Source organism: Neolamprologus brichardi, chromosome 4 (genome assembly GCF_056152115.1).
Source record: "Neolamprologus brichardi isolate AB-2024 chromosome 4, ASM5615211v1, whole genome shotgun sequence".
Taxonomy (NCBI): Eukaryota; Metazoa; Chordata; class Actinopteri; order Cichliformes; family Cichlidae; genus Neolamprologus; species Neolamprologus brichardi.
The window spans coordinates 17193087-17213814 of NC_142107.1; the positions used below are offsets into that span (position 1 = coordinate 17193087).

The following is a 20728-nucleotide window of genomic DNA, read 5'->3' on the forward strand; positions in this document are numbered from 1 at the left end:
TTCCCAGCTTATTAGGTACAGCTCGCTAAACCTAATGAGGCTGTCCACTAAGTCCTGCCTTAATGCAGGATATAATGTTTGTGTTGAAAGTCTCTAATTTTCTGGTCATTGTGCCTAATGTATTAGAATTGTATGGCATCAACTCAATCCTACTTTGTCCACTACAATAGACTGTATTGACCAGGTGCAGCTAATAAGCTAGTAACTGAGTTTACACCATAAAACACAAGAATTTCTGGTGAGAATTCTTAAGTTGCATTGTGATGAAACACTGAACATAACATTTCCGTACTTGTATTTCTTTAAAAACCATGTTTATCAAGGCGGAAGAACACTGACGGCAACTTGAGGAACAGTTATGTATTTATAAGAAACCATCTGTGTAAAGTCACAGGAGAAATTTACAGTTTCAAAGTGGTTTTGGTAAAAATGGAAAGTGGCACACTGAGCTTCACATGGATTAAAAATACTGTCTGTAGTTTAAGGTCTTTGCCAACGTCACCATTTTATCAATAAACATGATGGAAAGCCATTAAAAGAAAACTAAATGTAAGGGAACAACTTATGAAAGTTGGTTTTAATGTTAGAAATTCATATCATGAGGGACGATGTGCTGCAGAAATGTCCACGACTGATCCTTGTGGATGGTTGGAGGTCAGCCCAGGTATCTGATTACCAGGAACATGAAGACGCAGGTCAGCAGCATGCCTCCAATCATGATGAACTTATCTTGGGTGGCTCGCCTTTCTATAAGTCTCATCACTGTGTTTGACAGCCCCAACATGTTAGCCACATCCAGCATCTTCTTATGAGTTCCCTGTGCAGAGCCAAAACAGCCACACTCATTTCAACAGCAATGATCACATGTGACAGTTTATAAGAGCCATAAATAAACAAAATGTTTCCATGACCACATTGTAATTATCTCCACTAATTCCTCTGATTTTGAGAGACGTTGAGTGCCAACGCCCTCCCTGACGCGCCACTCCGTCAGAGGTTTCTCATGGCTAGACAACCAGGCTGAGAGTGCTGATCAACAGACACACCCTGATAAGAAGAGGCCTGAAGCAAAACCAGGAAGCCCATCTCCTCCTTGGAAACACACTCACCCTCTAGCTGAGCATGAGCACACTAACAATACGACTATTGTGATCGTCATGGACACCAGAAAGTGGGTCAGGAAACTTAATTCAATCCGCCTTCTATTCCGCTTCCTTTGTTTAACAAATGTTTTAAATAAGCTACAGATGTAGACTTGTTTTTCTGCTGTGTTAAGTCACTAACCTTTAGCGTAGATCTCTGATCTCTGAGACCATTAAGGATGCTGCTGCCACTGCCGATGAGGTCATCCATGCCTCTGTGTGCGTTGTGCAAGTTGGAGTTAAACTGTAGGGTCTCATCTATGGGGATGGAGGTATCTGCGTCCTATTAAACAAAAGGAATCTCTGTAATTTACACAAACTCTAGATTCTTTTTTTTAGCTTAAAATGTTGCATTCACATCAATACCCATCACCAGTTTGATCACTATTAGACAATTTACATACATTCGTGGTGAAGGTGCGGCTCATGAGATCCTCCCTCTCTCTCTCCTGGGCCTCTCTGGCATAGCGTCTGTGCTGGAAATTTTGCAGGGCACTCCGGAGGTGCTGGACATCATACTTGAGCTGGTCCACTCGTCTGAGAGAAAGAAAAGGATTCAAACTGTGTCCAGTTTTACAACTACAACAAACATTTTCCAATTTAAAGTTGCGGGTCCCTGCAAATCTTTACAAAGCAATCCAGTCACCTCAAAGAGTAATCTATAGAGATTTCAAATGCATTTTTGCCCACTGTGGGAGGTAACAGGCTACTTGGAGTTTTCGAACACTTCTCAATTTAAGCTTGCAGTTCGTATAATGTGCAAGTACTATAGCCAGGGTGTGATTTGTCAGGGAGGATGGGAGGGATTTCTCCCACTCTGGTCTACACATCCCTGTCTCTGCTAAATAATTTTTCATCCCTGGCAGGGGAAAACAATGTATTCTTCCCTCTGACTTTTAGCACCGCATCAGCCAAATCAGGAACTGACTTCCACTTTCAGCACTCACGACCCTTTTACAGTACAGGTTACAGGTTCACACTGCATGGAGTGGATGATCATTTCATTAAACCAAATTCTGCTGGGTTTTTTAGTCAAACTTATTTTTAACTAGATAAAATAAATTAACCAGATTCTGTGTTGGGAGACTCAGAAAAGTTTCATATGCAGCTATGCACCAGGCTGCTGTCTGTCGACATCCTCGTTAAATTGTACCAAATAAATAAATAAATAGAATCAGCTGATTATGAAGAGGACTGGAGGGGAACTTTTAACAGATTTGAGGAATTTAATGTACTGTCTCTCCACCCTTGTTTGACAGTGGTGCTAACTCTTACTGCACCCTTTTTCACAATTCAGTGTATCAGCAGTTGTACTGAAGGAGAACATTTATTTTGCTCTCAAATCTTATGTGCTTGTTTTGAAGAGTCCCCACAATCCCCCACGCCCTTCCCCTCCCTGAGTTCACTCAGGCCCCACCAGAGACCTGCTAAGATTAAAGGAGCGCTGTGGAATGGGGTGCACTGTCCCCCCTAAGGCCTGTTTATCCAGCTCAGAAATGAATCTTTGCCCAATGCAGCAGGAATGCTGGTGATGACGAGGGCTTCTGAGGAAATGTTTTCACAGAGCCACGTTGCCACAGGGCAGGACGCGGCTGCCTCTTCATCATCTAACCCTCCTCCTGCCTTTATTGCATATGATACACCCTGCTGTTTCTGTGTCTTTATGGTCACCGTCTATTGTTTAAATCCAAACTCACAATTTGGCATTCTGGCGGCGGTTTGGCGGTTCCTTGCTGGCCAGGATCTCAAGGCGTTCTAAATGATTGAAGATCTGGTCGATTCTAGCTTGCAGTTCATTTTCTAACACTTGTAAAACAGAGAGAAATGAAGAAGAGAGAATTGCAGGGAAGACATCAGTTAAGGCTGTGAAATTACAATTCATAATTTTGAAATTTACTGGCTAATTTACTTACATACTGAATTGATTCAAACATGTCTTCCAATATATATAAAGAAAAGAGTTTGGGCTGCTGTTTGTCTTCTAATAATATACCCAGGTGTCACAGGGTAGCATTCATCACTTAAGCGACCCCAGCTCATTAGTAGCTGCATAGGTTTACATCCTCCCCTGGGGTTAAAATAAACCTTATGTCATCATTTGTGAAGGGGAGTATAGTTCACTGCCCGGCTCCCACCATTATCTGCCACACCACCCACCCTACTACTTCCTGTCTTGGCAACAGCTGGGCACAGAACTGAACGGCCAGGCACTATCCACAGAAAACAATTAGCTCTGGCTTTTATCATTATATATGTGAGAGGAAGAAGCAGCCATAACAAGGACCCGGTTCTGAGCAGAAATTAGAAGCTCTTCAAAGGGGATTTCATCAGAGGTGGTGCCATTAGGAATGACAGCTTTGTACCACAACAACACTCCCACACAGAGCAGGGGCAGAGCCCCTTACAATCATGACAGCTGGTCACTTACAGTGAACTGACTGGCGGTCTGTCTTTTCCAGATTTCCCATTAGAGACTGAACCTCCTGGATTTGCCTAATCCACAACGATCATACCGTTAGTGAGCAGCAATAAAAACAATTTTTGTTTTAATTATTACTGTACATGAACATATTGGTATGCGCCATATTTATAGTTTAATAATCGTATTATGCGGATATAAGCCTGCTGCAGCAGAAGTAAAAGTGATAATAAGTTAGGCTCATTAGCAGTGGTAGCTAACGGGCACCGTTTCCACGTCAGACAAGAGAACTCACTTGTTGGTCTGGTGGTAAAGCGTCTCCATTTTTCCCGATCTAAGAAACGCTTCGCCCTCCCTTACTTTATCGCGTTATTTTGTTATAATAGTTTTAATTGTGACAAGCGGCTCTGTTAGCTTGGTAGCTAACGTTAGAGGAGTTTACACGTCATCAGCGGAGCTTTTGTGTACGGAAATAGGAAACCGGAAGCCGCGCGACGTCATCACACAGAGTGAAATATAGAAGAGAGCTCACTCCTTCTTAATTACACATCTCTGTCAGCAGACTGTAAAAGGAGTGTTTTTATTGCGGTTTTTAATGTTTTAGATAAAAATCTTTTTAAAAAAGTGACGAAATGAACACACCCAGAATACCCCTGCTCCTCTATTTATATTGACCAAAACTGGAAAAAGACATAGATAATATACGGCAAATACTGCATTATCAGTGAAATGAAGACGCTTTATTTTTTCAGTGTCCAGGATATGCCATGTAAAGCATGTCATGGAAAGGTTTATACTGTATTACTGTATATTGATTATTCATGTGATTTAAGTGTTGTTGTTTTTTTCCATCGTATGTATTTACTTTGGATTTACGTGCAAAGCTTTTTATTTAATAAGTGAAAAGTTCGCACTTTGTGATATAAATATTTTCATTTGTTTATTGAATAGCCCAACCGACAAAAATATTTGTTTTCCAATCCAACTTTTGATCATTTTTGGTAAGTTTAATATTATTATTTAATAAAAAAATATTGACCAATATAAAACTCCATAACGCAGTATTTCGTTCATTCTTTAATTATTCATATATATATATATATATATATAATATTTTATTTTATGTTAATTAATTCACTTGTTCAAATCAAATTGGATGCACTACTGTACCTGGAATACTGGTACAGTCTATTTCATAATTGTCAAAGGTTAATATGTAATACATTTTACTCCTGTTCTTCTCTCAGTATTATGTTTTATGCATTCCCCCGGCACTTTGTTCACCTCTTTTTGACTGGAAGCCTTTTCATATACTGATACTTTTATTATGTCACTGTTTATGTTTCAGAAACTTTTATGGGAGAGAAGACTGCTCACTCCTCCTCAATTTTGGACGCTGAAAATGTAATCCCTTACGTCTACCAGTCTTTTTAATTCCTAAAATTGTATTCCTAAAATAGATTTATAATATATTATAATGTTATATTTATATACAATAATGTTATAGTTTTATTTTTTTTAATGTATTTTTGCTTTAATTTTACTCTTTTTTGTGTGTGTTAAATTCCGTTTAGTTCCAGTTACTTTTGTTAGTTTTATATATTTTTAAAATATTATTTGTTATGATAGTACATAAATAATGATAATAATAAATATATGACACAAGATAGTATAGTAACACAAAATGTTGGGAAGACAGTTGGCTCACAGACTCACGCTCAGTAAATATATAGAACATTTCGATACAACACAGTTCAAAATTGTAATTTATTTTAATGACTTTAAAAAACAAGAATCATGATTAATTCCTGTTATTGTGCAACTTGCTAAGAGACATTCAACTATACACTATTAGTGGAAGTGTATTGATATATTTGAGCCTGTAAGTATACTTTTGACCGTGTGGTTTATCCAAATTAAATTCAACCTTATGAACTCAATTCTTGTTTGTTTTTTTTCCAAAGGTGTATGCCGTACAATCATTGCACTCTGTAAAAAGAAAAGTTCAAAGTAACCACTAAAGGCCAAAAATTACCATGACATTCATGCTTATGATGAATGTAAACATCTGACCATAAGTGTACATGGGCACGAAACTCCTGTTTCTGGACAGGCTGTAATTGGACAATGCTACACTCCCAACGTGTAAATCTGAGCCTTAGGCTACATTTTCCATTGCATTTGATATTCTTTTAGGACACAGAAGTCTTTGGCCTACAAAGACAAGCTTTGAGAAGATACAGCATAATCTGTTGACACGTAGACATGTCACAGGAAAGACTCTAAGAAACATGTCCTAAGGCGAGCTTTTGTCAGCTCTCCCTGACTAGGTCTAATTAGGCCATCCTCTTTTTCCACAGTCAGGTGTCAGAGTGTTCCTGTTTGTCCACCCAGAAGCTGTTCTCCTCTTCTTGCCTGCAGCCAGAGTCACCAAAACTAATATTATTAAACTTCATAGTGAGATTACAATTCACGAACACTGAAGAGAAGATGTCAGATTTGCCAGCCACAAACTGGCTCTGTCATGGAGTAGGGTGTGAAAAAAACTCTAAATTTCACAATAGTTCCTTGGTGATTTATTATGAGGAAAGCACCTTGGAGCGCTGCCTGGCGCCTTAATAAAACCACATCTCAATCACCCTATACATACCCTCCATCAGTGTGGTGTCTACCTGTTAGGGAAGAAAGAATAAACGAGTGCAAGGGAAAGCAAGGGAAACATAAACATTAACATACTTTGTGGAATGAGCTCCTGTTTGGAGGTGATACCTGTATTTGTTTTCCTCATTCAGCACAGCAATCAGAAGTTGGCCCAGACACTTTTCCACGGCTGCCTGATGCTACATGAGTTGATGGTTGTATCTTCAGGCTAGACACTTCTGAACAGAGGTCCTTTTCACCCACCCCCACATGTCAGAAATCTTGAGATCTGTTCATGCCACTTCTTGCTCTTGCAGTTCACCATTTTTGGTTGTCATAACATATCCTCGGGGTAGTGACTGGATGCATACGGCTTTAACCTGTTGCTCGGAATAGACAAGAGGTAGCGAGAAGGAGGAATAACCCCTCTTAAACCATTTCTGAGCAATACATGAGGCACATCTCTGGAGGTCGTGGGGTTCTCGCCGTCTGTCCTTTATGTTTCAGCCCTGAGGAAAGGATGAGATGAGCTTACTGGTTTTCATCCACACCTGATCACCACGGGCACAAACTGGAATCCAGACTCCAGGTGTGGAGCCTTGATCACTTTGACTGAGCGAGTTAGCACAAACTGTCACTGTCATACCTTAATACACATGTAACATTCATCCTTTTCTCCTATTTTAATTAATTTTCTTGTAATTTTGAGGAATTTGGATGATGATGATACAGAACAGAATTATTTTATTGAGATATTGCTTTAGAAGAAAACTGTATTACAATTTTGTTACGTACTTCTGCTTTATACAGCACTACAATATTTACCCTCAGTTGTAGTATAAACAGATAACTGAACTATTGAGGGGTAGTGTATAGATTTTACTGCACAAAAGTGTTTGCATAGTATTGTGGAAAACCTTTATATTTGGCAAAAAAAAACAGGAAACATACATAAAAATACAGTAAATTAATACTGATGAGCTTGAAAAGTACAATTTAGAATGACCACCTTTATTTCTTAAGGTAGCCAGAACTCTCTCTTGTAATTTCTTTAAATAGTCTTTAGGACTCGTTCTCAAGGTTTCTTTTTCCATTTTTCTTAAGGGCATGACTTTCAGATACTGCTCATCTGCTGTACATACTTTTTATACATACATTGTCCTCCACTTGTTGTGAATCCTCAATTTTTTTAAGAACACGTTGCACACCATGCCGAAAAACGGCAAGTTTACAACTAATAATTCTTTTGGAATCACCTTGTTGGTTCAAAAATACTATTTCCCTTCAAACTTGTGTTGTGTTTGGCATTTTTCACAGATTCACCTAAATAATGGGAAATAATTTAGTGTTTTTATGACACAAACAAAGTGTCTAAAGATACAATTTCTAATTGGTTCACTACTAAGTTGTCTGTTATGTATAGAGACAACACTGATTTATCACTTTGAGTCCAAATAAAACTCTAAAAGTCCTTCAGGAAGCCTTCTCACGACCACTTTAAAACTTTCTGGCTACTTGGAAGCAAAATACTACATAAAGAAATGTGAGGTGGCTCAAGACTTGTATGTTAACAATGATTTTAAGGGAAGCATGGGTATGTATTAAATATATTTATATGAGAACATGCATGTATGTTGCTGCTTTGTTGTTAGGAAATGTGATTTATCTTAGCCCCTTTGGGGGTCTTGTAACCAAACAACATTTAGTGCTGCATCAGTCTCCCTGTACTGCTTAGAAAACACAGCAGCCTGGTTATTGTTCAGTAGAGAAATGAAAGCACTGGATGTACTCAGAGACTTACCCCGCACCCCAACACTGTTTTGTTCATCAAGGGAAAATGATATGTTATTGAATCACTTCCCTACAATGTACTTAATGATGTTTTCCAGGCAGTATAACACATCATAACTCTACAATGATTGCCCAAGACAGACACAGTGAAGAAGCCAATTATGAGGAGCAAAATTGCCCAGGGTCAACAATTTCTGGATACCAGTCATTTTTTTAAAGGCACACTGATCTTTTCGCTTCTTCCCTGAGGCAGGTGAGCCACTCGTCTTTGAAGCTGTGACGAGGCGCTGAATGAAAGCAAATGAGGGCCTGTCAGAGATGACAGGAAAAACTCATAAGCTCCCAACATCTCAGTGGGTTTTACTGTGAAAGGAGTCCAGCTGGGGGTCCAGAGGGCAGCACCCCCTCCTCCCAGAGGGACAGTCTATATGACCACCCCAGTTGCTGCGGCAATATTACTTTTAATGATGGAATGTCTGCGAATAGCCACAAAGAGACGAAACAAAACTAAAAACAGATAAAGGACAACAACATAATGATGCAAGGCAACCGCAAATAAGCATAAAACCACAGGGTGATTGTCTTACATCAGCCCATCGCTGCAGGCTGTGTGGAAATACAACTGCCCCCTTTACTCTTTTTATTTCAAAGTGCTCTAAAGTTTGTATTTGTTATTTGGTATTGATTTAGTGCTATTTAAGAAATATTTGGTCTATTAAGGTCTTGTACATGGTCTAAGGAGCTTGGAAAGAAAAGCGTCTGGACTTCTTTAAGTTGCTTGAAGACGTTTCAGTTTTCACGTTTGGCTTTTCTTTCCAAGCTCCTTAGACTACGATGACCTGGATGACTGAGAACCTTCACAGACATCTTGTACATGATTTGAGTGAAATGCATTTTTTGTAAATCTATAGATTTCTCTTCAGTGGAGAAGACTAAGCTTTTGAAATGGGCACAGGTGATCAGCATTACTGTCTCCCTCTGTTGGTTCCTGGTATGCTGTATTTTTTTTCTCTCCTAAAAGTGATCATACTCATGCCAGACCCATACACACATACCCACAGATATGCAGCCCTCTGGTTAACCACCTGTGACACTAAGACCTCTGAGGATGAGAGATGCTGTCCACCCCTGTGGTTGGATTTCATCTTTGCGAGGATGCGATTAAAAACAGCAGTGGCACGAAGTGCTGCACCGGGGTTCCCCGGCCTGACAGCTCCCTTCCCACAGTCATGCAACCACTTTAAACCACACTCTCATCATTACGCTGTGTGTGTGTGAACAAAATTGTGTGGTGTACAGAGCTCAAAAGAAATGTTTTTGTCTACCTGCATCCATTTAATGAGAATCACGATTGAATTGTGAACACTGGTGGAAATAAAGCCAGCAGACAGCATAATTGTGTAGGTATTGTATCACAAATAATCACAGGCAACATACCAGACTTCTTTTTCAGAGATGTTGCCGGTTGGGGAGAAGACATAGCTCAGAACATTATCTGTGTTTTTCTTTCCTGGACATAGTCGATGTGGGAAAGTTTAGTTTTGATTGTGATGGAGGTCAGTGAGTGTATGTGTGTGTGTGTGTGTGCAGTGTGCACATGTGGCTGTGAGAGAAAAAGCAAGAGGAGTGCCATTTATCGAGCAGAGGAGTCAGTTATGTAGGTGTGTGGGCTCTTATCACAGCAGCTGCCATGTAAACTCTTCTGTTGGTGCTGCAGGTGTTTCTGTGGAGTAGCATGAGAACAGCCTCCCACAGGAGCTTCCCAATGGGTGGGTAGTTGTGGGGCTTGAGAATGGACAGTTTAAGAGGAATCGGGTAAACATCTGCAGGTATCTTTGTTATGTAAAACCAGTTCATCAGCACTCCTGTGTTATACTTTTTTTTTTAAAAACTACCAGAAATCAACCCATTCTGTGAGCGTCTGCCTGTGAATGTGTCATCGGCGCTGTCATTGTAGGTTTGTGTACTTTGGCAGGTGTTTGTATGTGTTTGTGGAATGTTTTTGTCCAAACCATTAAATCACAACCTGTGAAGGAGTCTCAAGACTTTACAGATGGGTAGCTCAAACAAAAACAAATGAATCTCAACAGGTTCGAGAACCCAAACCTCAGGAAGAAAGAAGATATTTGGAAACAAAAGATCTTAGAGTGAAATCAAAGCTTGAAACTTACTGGAAAATCTATGGCTGCAAACTATGGGTAGTGACTGGTAGAGATCTTGGATACATGGAATTTAACTTCCTTTGTGGGTGTCTGGGCTCTCCCTCAAAGATGGGTGTCATTCAGTAGGAGTTTAGCCACTAAATCTTCCACACTGAGAGGAACCATTGAGAAGGTTCAGGCATCAGACTTGGACGCCCTCTGGGTAACTCCTAGGTGAGATGTTTTAGGCATGTCCTAATGCGAGGAGACCCCGGGGCAGACCCAGGACGTGCTGGAGAGATCATATCTCTTGGCCGGCAAGGGAACACCTTGTGGTCCCACTGGAAGAGCTGGAGGAGGTAGATGGGGAGAGGAAAGTCTCTGTGTTTCTGCTTAAACCATTCCCCCTGCAACCTGGACAAGTTGCATAAAATGAATTCAATTCATGTCGATTTACATTCAGTTTTATTTGTATAGCATCAAATCACAAGAACGGTCCCCTTTATATTGTAAGGTAAAGTCCTTGCAATATTATAGAGAAAAGCCCAATAATCAGATCTTCCCTTGCAATTCGTACCCTCTTTCTGAACTTAAAACTATGCATACTTTAAGGTGAGCTGAGCCTAAAGCACAGATGACACAGGCTTTTGCTATAGTTGCATGTGTTGCAGGGGATAGAACCTCACCAACTCTCCACATCTTTTAAATCCCACTTGAAGACACATCTTTACACCCTAGCATTTAAATGGGAGTGAGTTTATTACACTTTAGTTTTATTTTTTAATGTATTTTCTATTCCTTTTAGTAGTACTGCACTTTGATCAACCCATGTTGGGGGTGAGGGGAAAGAGAAGAAAGCAAATGAATGCACTGATGGACCTAATGTTCTATTTAGTGTGTAAGGTCATGAAGTCATCAGGATCAATTAGTGAGGTCACTGAACAAGGGAGACGGGACTATTTTGCCGCAAATTTATATATAACCGGATAATTTTTCTGAGTCTTCCCTTGGTGACGATGAAAAAGAATGCAGGCTTAAGCCACTGCCTGTGATCTTCAATTTTTAGACCAAGCTACATCCATCTATTAAACTGTCTACAGCGCTAACATGCTTAAAAATACCATAAGCTTAGAAGGATTTCAATTGGAATCAAATCAGTTCAGTTTAGAAGAAATTTAATTAATTTTGGAAAAATGTGAAGATCCATAAAAGGTCAACAATGATATCGGTTCCCTCTAAGAACCACGAGGCTGCTTATCCCTTCCAACTCTAATTTATGAGAGACAAAAAGAAAAGAAAATGTTTTCAATGTTTTATTGACAGACAAAATAGATCCTCATTCAGTCTCTCCAAGCTCTAATGCAAAGCCTGTACTCCAAGTTTCATATTTTTCCTTTGATTGATTTAGTATCCTATATTAATTTGTATGAACTAATCATTTGTATTGTAATACCTGTCAGCTCTTCTTGTTTTTCTCCATCCGCAGGTGAACAAACCAAACGATTCATCATTTAAACCTTGTGCCCGCTTAATTGACCATCAAACAGGCATGCACTATCTCATCACCTACTGCGAGGAACTCAGCCACCATCCCAGTCCAACCCAGCCTCTGAGTTCGAGGTATGCACTCAGCCTTGTCATAGCTCTAGGCAGTGCATGTTCTTGTTGTGGGTTGAGCAACTGCATTAGTCATTTCACATTCCAAATTCCTACCCCATGCTGTATTCACAACTCTCCGTATCTCTCTTTTCCCTCTTCTTCTTCACCAAATCCATTCCTCTCCTCGTCGTCTTCATTATTTAATTATCTCCGTGTGATGTCAGGGTGTGGGGATTAGGCACAGCTCCAATGCTGTCTGAGAGTCTCCTCTCCAGAGGCGGAAGTCTTGTAGGGTGTAGATGTTTGACCTGGGGCTCAGAGGTTTCGATTACAGGACAGGACTTCGCTTTGTGTCCTTGAGCAAAGTATCTACCGAGCCTTCCACGCTTGAGTTAACATCTACTGTTCTTACACAAATGAGTGATGTATAAACCTGAAAGCTATGTAAGTCTCTATGGATAATATCTTTTTGCTAAGCAACGCAAATATAATACATATCTGAAAAAATGCCCCAGCCCCGATTTGCCAATTCATCTTCATCTATCACAGCATGGTGCACTGCTGCAGCCCAACCCGGCATAGTAACCTTTACCTGAACCAAGCCAGTGAAGACGCAGGAGATAGTGTTACCGTCAGCCTTAACCTACATTATCTATGTTATTCAGTGTCTCAGGCAGACAGAGAGAAGCTCCGGCACATGGCAGGGTGACTATAGCCCACACCCGCACACGAGGACCTCACTACAAACACGGCTGAAGTGACCACAGGTGTGCACTCGGCAAGTATGCTCACACACACATATGCAAAAACCGTTTCGCCCTCACCTGTCTGCTGTCAGGACTCTTTCAAACACACACACAGGCGCTTGGCTATTGCACCTCTGCTCAGTCCGGCCCCCCCATCCAGCTCAAAGCTCCCCACCCCTGGGGCTTGTGCGTGCGAATCCGGCCGTGGACTCAGCAGCCCCCATCGCTGCGCCCCCTCCAGTGAGGGTAGTGAGGGAAATGAAAGCTTTAGGAGTTCATTATAAAACAACAAGAGCAGCAGCAGGGGATAGGCCTCCCGGGGCCACAAGCTATCCCTTCTCATCCCTCCATCCTCATCTTTTTCCTTCATGTCCCTCAATATCTAAACCCCGCTCCACCTTTCTTTCCGTGACACACTCCGCCGTCTTGCTCTTTATCCTGCAGCTTTTTAATAGATGACATTCATGATGAATAACGTTAAATATTGATCTGGATTATTATAATATGATGAGTTAATGTGGTGAGTCAGTAGTCTGACCACACAAACTGGTTTGACCTCAGTCATTGGAGAGATGCTGACGCATTTTCTGTACAGCTGAACTGAATTTTTCAACTTTATTGTCTGAGAAGGGAAATTAGTTTTGCAGCAAAGGACACATTCAAAGGTTCAAAGAGGCAATACAATACAGTTGCTGGACAGACCAAAGAATATTGCTGCGGTCCAGTGGAGATCACATATCACTAAAGTATGAACTCTTCAATATCTTAAAAAAAAAAAAAAAACCTGCCCTATTTAACCAAGTGATTCTTTAAATGATCATGTTAGCTTAAGGCTTTGGGAAAGTATGTGAAACTGTCCTAAAGACTATGGGAAACAAAAAGGGTGAAATATCATAAAGTCAGAGTTAGAGTAAGCCGCTGGTGATTCATAGTAAGCAGTGGTGCATTTTATTGCTTGAGGTAAAATACCTTTAAAGGCTTCGCAGTGGCTTTAACAAGCTGTCAGAATTCAAATCACTAAAGCCGGATATGTATCATAGTGAAAATACATGAAGTTTAGTAAAACTGAAACTTTGAATATTTGCATACATAGGTTTGGTTTTGGAATAGTTTTAGACAAAAACAAGAAAACCTTTAAGATTTTTTTTTCTCTGCTAACCTTTCCCTATTTCCCCAAGGTGACATTTGGCTCTCCATAAAGTTTTGCCATTAAAGCAAACAGCTGTTTTTTTCTTCTACGCAAGGTAGTCCTTAAAATTCATTAAAATATCTGAACAGCCAAGACAAGTTTACTCATCTTACTTAAAAGCTAATTTGCCCCAACAATAACTTGCTCTACATCAATAATATAAAGTAATTTAAAAAAATTATCTTATAATTTACTGCAATGCTTTGGGTTTTAAGTGAATGTTCTAATAAGGAATAATAATGCGTAATCACAGTAATTAGAGAGCAACATCAAAAGCACCAGAGAGCACACTATAAATACCTTATACAATAGCCCTCTGTATGCTGTAGGTTCACTGATGCCTTGCAAATGAGTGGAAAGTTATGATTCAGGGATAATAGCGCATAAACTGCTCTCATCATCGTTGTGGGGCGGTCGATTGTAACTTTCTAATGGTGAATCGGGGGTCAAATGCTCTGTAAGACAGCGCTCCTCTGAGTCACCACCTTTGTCATCATCTGCATTATGGTTGTCATCGCGGCTGGTGCGCTGGCCAGAGGCACAACACCTGTAAGCGTGTTCTCCGCGCACGCAGCCCTCGCCTTTTGGTTGGGCGGTTGGGCGGTTGATGGCGATGCAGCACGACCACAGGATTTTCAGATGAAAAGGAGGCCAGGCCACCATGAGCAGGAAGTGGTTTTTTGCTCAGTCGATGCACGGAGCCGTGTTTCGGGCAGGTGTATTGCGCTCGCTTCCTTGTTGCGTGTGAAGTGTGTGCGTGTGCGCGTGGTTTAGTGTGTTTGCCTGCAGCAGCTGAGCGAGACACAACAAACACGTAGGCCTTGTGACTCGTTGTCCATTTATTAACCTTGTTTGTTTTAAATAAGAATGTAAAGCAACTAGATTTTTATAAAAATTGCTTTGGAAAAATGAGTATTCATATATTACCAAATTAAAAAAAGAGCTGTACAAACATCTCAAATATGATATTTATAACGAATGCAGAGGGGAAAACATGTATCTACAGAGAGGATAACTCTGCATAGCTCATAAATCTTACTGATATTTGCCAAAAGATGAAGTGAGGTAGAAAATTAGGATTCCACATTGTCAGACGCCAGGACCCCTGACATGAGTTATACTCAGATTATATATACAGCTCAGAGTCCCTCAGAGAAAACATTAACTGGCCAATAAAAACAAACCTTTGGGGTCCGGCAGGCACTTTTGACCTGCACACATGGACACATTGAAGTTGAATATATAAGGGTAGTAAACTGGGTGATTGTCTTTGATTAGCAATTTGAGCAAATAAGGAGCATGATTAGCCCACTTCAAAGGCATTCAGAACAAAGACGTGGCTAAATTAGACTTTGAAGACCAAATGGTTCGGCCAAATAATTTTAAACTTGAAAGCATAGCAAAGTGTGTGTTTCTATAAACAGCAGAATTAGAAGAGCCAGGCTGGTACGCTGATAAATTAAGCAAAAAAAGTGATTTTTAACCACAGTGTTTGGTGTTTCCCTCACTATTGCCCCAGGTATTTCCCTTTGTTCTACTGAGCCCACATTAGTCCACATGTAAAGATTTCCATAGACATTTCCATAAGAGCAACTGAAAGCCAGCTTCTCTGCTTGCACAATAAGCTTCTCATGCATCAGTTACAATGTAGGTTGTGTGGCATTAATCACCGCTCAAAGCTTCCAGTGATTCTTTCTAATCATATATTTAGGCCTAAAGACAAACAATTCATAATGCACATAGGATCTCATGAAGCAAGAGCAACTTAAGTGCTTTTTAGTCGGGACTGAACTTTAGCTAAAAGTTCACCACAGCAGACAGAAAGTCAGACAGGTAGGTTCCTTTAAAGGCTATTTTAGCCTCATTGATAACAATTGATTCCAAGAATTAGAATATAAAGCAGCAGTACAACAAAACTGGCACAATAAATAGTGAAATGGAGGGAGACAATTACAACACAACAAAATCCCTTTTAGAGCTTCCTTGCAGACAGAATTCAGCATCCGGTGTCTTCCAGTCCGGTCCAGTACCTGCTGTAAGAGCATTTTCCCTCCTCATCCTCAGGAGAGTGAGATTTCAGTGCATCCAGCGAGAGAAAAGCAGGGTAGTTTGAAAACATCCTCACCTACAGTAAGCTGTTGCATATCAATTTAGTGACTATAACCAGCAGTATAATATTATTACATTTGTATATTCCATGCAGTTCACAATCCCTTAGTGTTAAGTGTCTATAGGAGATTACAGTTCAGTCCTGTCCATGATCAGTGATTCATTTCTTTTTTAATCACATTTTCCATTGACTCAAAGGATCATTCTTTATTCAGGTCTTTGCAAATGTCTTTATCTCATCATTCAGCTATGCATTTTTGCAGGTATACACCTCCTCCTCTCTCACACACGTCTGACACTCCACGTGGCAGCACCAGCGTACCTGGCAGTGGCAAGACAGGCTGGTGAGGCGCATGGCTGTGTTATAACCACGTCCGCAGCACAGACTCTGACAGCTTGTGTCTTTGGCGCACGAACGGCCACCTGTACCAGGGGAGTAGCGAGAGGGCCTGCAGAAGCTGGGGGAGTCTTCCAGGTAGACCAGGTCGGTAGTCCGGAGGCTCTGACCTTGGCGACGGGGGCTTGCGAGTTCGGTCTCCCCGGTGGCTGCGTTGGTGACGCTCAGCACTCGCACAGCAGTGTCGTATCGATACTTCAACAGGCGTCCGGTGTCGTGAAAAGGAGACAGCTGCTTCCAGCAAGTCCGTACAGCACAAGAGCCGGAGACACCATGGCACTTGCAGGTTGTTTTCAGTCCGCTCTTCACTGCCTGGGATAAGATGGGAGGTTGAGGGGGGTAGGAATTGGAGGGGAAAAGGGAAGAAATGTCAGTTCCTTCACTTTGATTCATTACCTGGCCTCTTATCTGGGAGGTCTATCTGGCAAGAGTGAGACAATTTCCTGCAGGGTGCATAGGGGGTTAGGAGTGGTGGTCCGCCAATATGTGCCTTTAGCTCACCTCAGTCAAAAATTTGACATAATGGATTGAAAGATGCTGTTCAGCATGTCATATTTCACCCCACATTTCTCACTTGGACAGCTCTTGCTATTTTTTTTTTCCCTCTGTGTGTTGAAACTAGCTCTGTCGGCTTCTCTCCTGCCTCTCTTTCCTAAGGCCTGAGGCAGAGGTGACAAACAGGGGCGAGTGGAATCTCTCCGCCCTGTTTTTAGTACATGCCTGCTCATGGAAAACATCAATAAGAATTTCTGCGCAAGAAGTGCCAAAAACATAATGCAGCATTTGGTAGTGGTGCCCCTCATTTAGGTTAATAGTTCACTGCGCTTGATGGTCAGTGATGAGAGCAATCACTCAGCCTGAGAGCTGCTGTCTTTGCAGGGGCCAGAGACAGGTCATACAGAGAGACCCAGAGGGTACTTCTAGGTACTTCTGCTCAGTTCCTCCTTTTGCAGGCATGAACCCCTCAGGGGCTTCAGAACACCATTAATGTGAGATGAGGGATGCCGACCACTTTAAGTTTTTGTTAACACGGCTCCTGGTCTCTTCTGGCCACACTGGTGTCAACTGGGAAAAACATTTAACTCAGTAAAGATTAGATAAGATAGTTGTGTTTTTCCTTTTTCTCCACATCAGCCTTGTCTAGGTGTGAGCTACAGGACCCTGGGGCCTGCTATTTCACAGCTACACAGTGGTGGTTATGAACATTAGGTGGATTTATGAAGAGCACAGTGATCCAGTAAGTGGAAAAAAATGCTTGCTCGTATATTAAAAAGAGGCCACGGTTATAATCGTTCTCTCTGAAATGAGACCTTTAATTTTCTGCTGGCCCGCACAGCAAGCTTTATCATGCCTGAAAACACCTGGCTCCAACCATCCCACAGCCATCTTGTCTCCTCGCTACAACTGCCTCACCCTCTGCCTCTGTGTTATCCGCTCGGGCCGATGACAGCACCAAATCAGAGAGCATTTATCTGGCTGGCACCATGAAAAATATAGAGGCGAGGATTACAGTTTAATAACATTTGATACTCGGGACTGCGTCAGAGGTGTAATTGTCAGGTAAAATCGCAGAACAATTAATCGAACTAAGTGTTGCTAAGGCGTACGTTTTGTCGCCTCAGGCTTCAAGGAGTGCGCTGTTTTGCTGCAGAATAATTGATGTAATATTTCTACACTCACCCGAATTCCAACGTTGATGTTGTGGGCATCCACCAGAGCCCTCAGGTCCTTGCTGACCCTCTTTTGGCCGAGGAACTTTTTGAGAAACTTGGTGCTGTATTTCAGGTTGTCACCACAGACCCCCCACTGCCACGCTTCCCGATGCTGGATCCCGGGGGAGTCGTCACAAGTGCACCTCTCCATTCGACCTGAGCTGCACGCTTTGGCAAGTGCATGGGTCAGTGCTGCAGAGGACACAGCCAGCAGGAATGCGGTCTCCTTGAAAGCTGTGGCAGAGGGATCAGGGGAGGTGGAAGAAAAGAAAAAATATTTAAAGCTACATTTTTTCAAGGCTTTGGATGCAAAAGCTATTGGTGTTATTGCTCTGAAAGAACAAATTTACAACAAAATGCTTTTTGCGTCACCGATTAACCTTTTAAGCCAGAATGTTTACAGAGGACTCGATGCGTTGTCAGGGTTTACAACAACATCAGCAATTCTGCAAGTTTTCTTACGTCGCAATTCCTCTCCTGACATTTCCTTTTGGTTTTGCACTGTTATTTGCTTCACCCAGAGCCATCACCATGGTATATTTTGATCCAATTAATTATTATTTTGACTAGGAAGGATTTTCCCAGATGAAAGTGGGTAATCACGCCACCCTTTTCCTCTGGGAATGGCCACTTTCCCGAGATAAAAATAACCACAGGGCTTGAGCACTCTGCACCGCACCACATTTCTTGGCTTTCTACTCCCTCATTACCTCTGTGCTGACCTGTTCATGTTCTCCCACACGCTGATATCCATATGCATAAAGCTTAGAAGATCCTAAAGGAGTTTATGTGCACAGGAGGGATTTTTGAGCTATGTGCAATATGGTGATCCAACGGTAGCTAATCAATAGGTGTATCAAGCCATGTAAATTATAAAGTATTCAAGTAAGCAGCTTCTCAAAAACTTTAAAAGGTTGTATCAAGTCAAGGGGTTCAGAGGAGTTACCGAGTGTTATCTTGATACATTCTTTGGTACTGCAGAATGACTTAGGAACATTTTTAACTTTAAATGAGATGAAGAAAATTAATTTTGTCACTGGTTTTCTCAAACAAAATAACTTACCAAACTTTTTTTTTACACAGTAATCATTTTCAGCACTTTGCTGCAAATAGTTGAAGCTCATGTCTCAATTGTTTATTTAGAAATGCAACAAACGACCATTAGGAACAAAACAAAGAACCTGTAAGACCTTATAAACGGGTGTATATTCAGTTTCTATCTTGTACAGCATGTAATACATCTTATTGAAAAAGTTGCTTCCCTGTGTGAGAAAAGGGCTTGTAAAAATGTTGTATTGTTTGAAATAAAATATAAACTATCAGTTAAACTATTTCGTTAAATTTGAACAAGAAACCTTATTGTTTACAAACTTTTACAGCTGTTAAACTGGTGGTAAAAAGTTTACGCATAAATTTATTTACTGGTTCATTTTCTCATTTTCACTTTTTGATTGATGAGCTTATGTCGACAAAAACATGCCTGCAGCACTACAGGTGTGCTTATCTATAAAACATCCTGTACTTACTGCTCAGCCATGCACTTCAGGTAAATAAAGACGAAGACATAATTTGTAGTTAGATAAAAGAGAATTTCCGACTTTCTCAATGACCTTGAGCAAGAACCCAAAATTAAGGAAAGTGTTAAAGTGGCTCACCTCTTTTCAGAAGACTTCCCCGACCATCCAGGCTGCAGTTCCAGCGTTCGTTTCTGAACTGATACCGACACTCAAGGAGGCTGAGGCGCACCGACTCCCGAAGCGTCTCGGCCAAGCCCGGCTCCCTGCGACAGAGTCTCTTCTGTCTCCTCGTCAGAGTCATTTGTTCGCACTGCTTCAGGTGGGCCTTTCCTGATGGAGCTTCATTGGAAAACGGAGCTGGTAAAAACACCAGAGGTTCCCGACCTGTCAGTCTAGGATTATAGAAGAGGGGGGAAAATCACATTAGATATTGTATGTGTGTGACAAAATACACAAACACTGCGTCCTGTACCACAGTAATGAAACTATTCTGTCACCACTCCAGCATATGTTGTTATTACAAATGTGTTCCCACAACGGTATTTTCTCTCTCGAAGAAAATCCAGGAATAAAACTTTTATGTTCATTTACCTTAAAATACATTTGAAATTGCGAATATGGATTTTTTTTGTTTGTTTCAGTGGAACATATTAGCGTGTACATGGACTTTGAACAGCCCTATAAAAATATAATTACGCGTGCGTAATTCAGCTAAAGCTTGTAAAGGTTGTGGCTGTGGTCACTTCTAATGATTTAAACAGAAAAGCCAAACAACCGAGATAAAAATGTACAAGTAAAAGTTCATCGTCTGACCCAAAATAAGCTGCAGTGTGCGACAGAAGGATGCAGAGTGCAATGATTCGCAATAGGCAGGCGGTCCTCGGGAGCCTGGAGCGCATGATGCCGGGTTGGCGCTGTTCCTCATCTCGCTGATTCTTCAATAGAGAAAGTCCGTGCCGTTCGCTCGGCGCTTCTCTTTAAGAGGCCCCTCATGCACTCAGACCCTCAATCCGCTGCGCCAGGCGCCCTGGTCCGCTGGGAGGCAGGACTCTTAGGGGAGGGTACATCATCCTGCCGCACTGTCATTGGATTCTCTCAACATTGCTACTGTATGTTCCCTCCCACTGTAACGCCACCCAGAAGATGCAAGATCAGCTCATAATAATAATAATAATAATAATAATAATAACAATAATAATAATAATAATAATAATACAATTAAAACTTAATTAAAGTCGTGATTGAATCTAAAGTTTGAGTAGGACTGTCACTGAAGCAATGAATAAACAGTAGACATAGGGTCTATATGCATGATGATGGTTATAT

At 41.2% G+C, this 20728-nt stretch overlaps 2 protein-coding genes across 2 annotated transcripts; both read right to left on the reverse strand.

The window, feature by feature from the left end:
* Window positions 1-550: 550 nt before the first annotated feature.
* Window positions 551-4035, reverse strand: gosr2 (golgi SNAP receptor complex member 2). Its single transcript, XM_006798209.3, has 6 exons — window positions 3857-4035; window positions 3571-3635; window positions 2840-2948; window positions 1547-1679; window positions 1285-1425; window positions 551-817 (listed from the first exon to the last, which is right to left on the reverse strand). Exons 1-6 carry the CDS (start codon window positions 3883-3885, stop codon window positions 656-658), a joined length of 639 nt encoding a protein of 212 aa, XP_006798272.1. The 5' UTR covers window positions 3886-4035; the 3' UTR covers window positions 551-655.
* Window positions 4036-14514: 10479 nt separating this feature from the next.
* On the reverse strand, window positions 14515-20399 carry wnt9b (wingless-type MMTV integration site family, member 9B). The gene is made up of 4 exons (XM_006798211.3): window positions 20216-20399; window positions 19541-19794; window positions 17854-18119; window positions 14515-16485 (listed from the first exon to the last, which is right to left on the reverse strand). The coding sequence occupies exons 1-4, from the start codon at window positions 20299-20301 to the stop codon at window positions 16024-16026; spliced, it is 1068 nt and encodes a 355-aa protein (XP_006798274.1). The 5' UTR covers window positions 20302-20399; the 3' UTR covers window positions 14515-16023.
* Window positions 20400-20728: the final 329 nt, after the last annotated feature.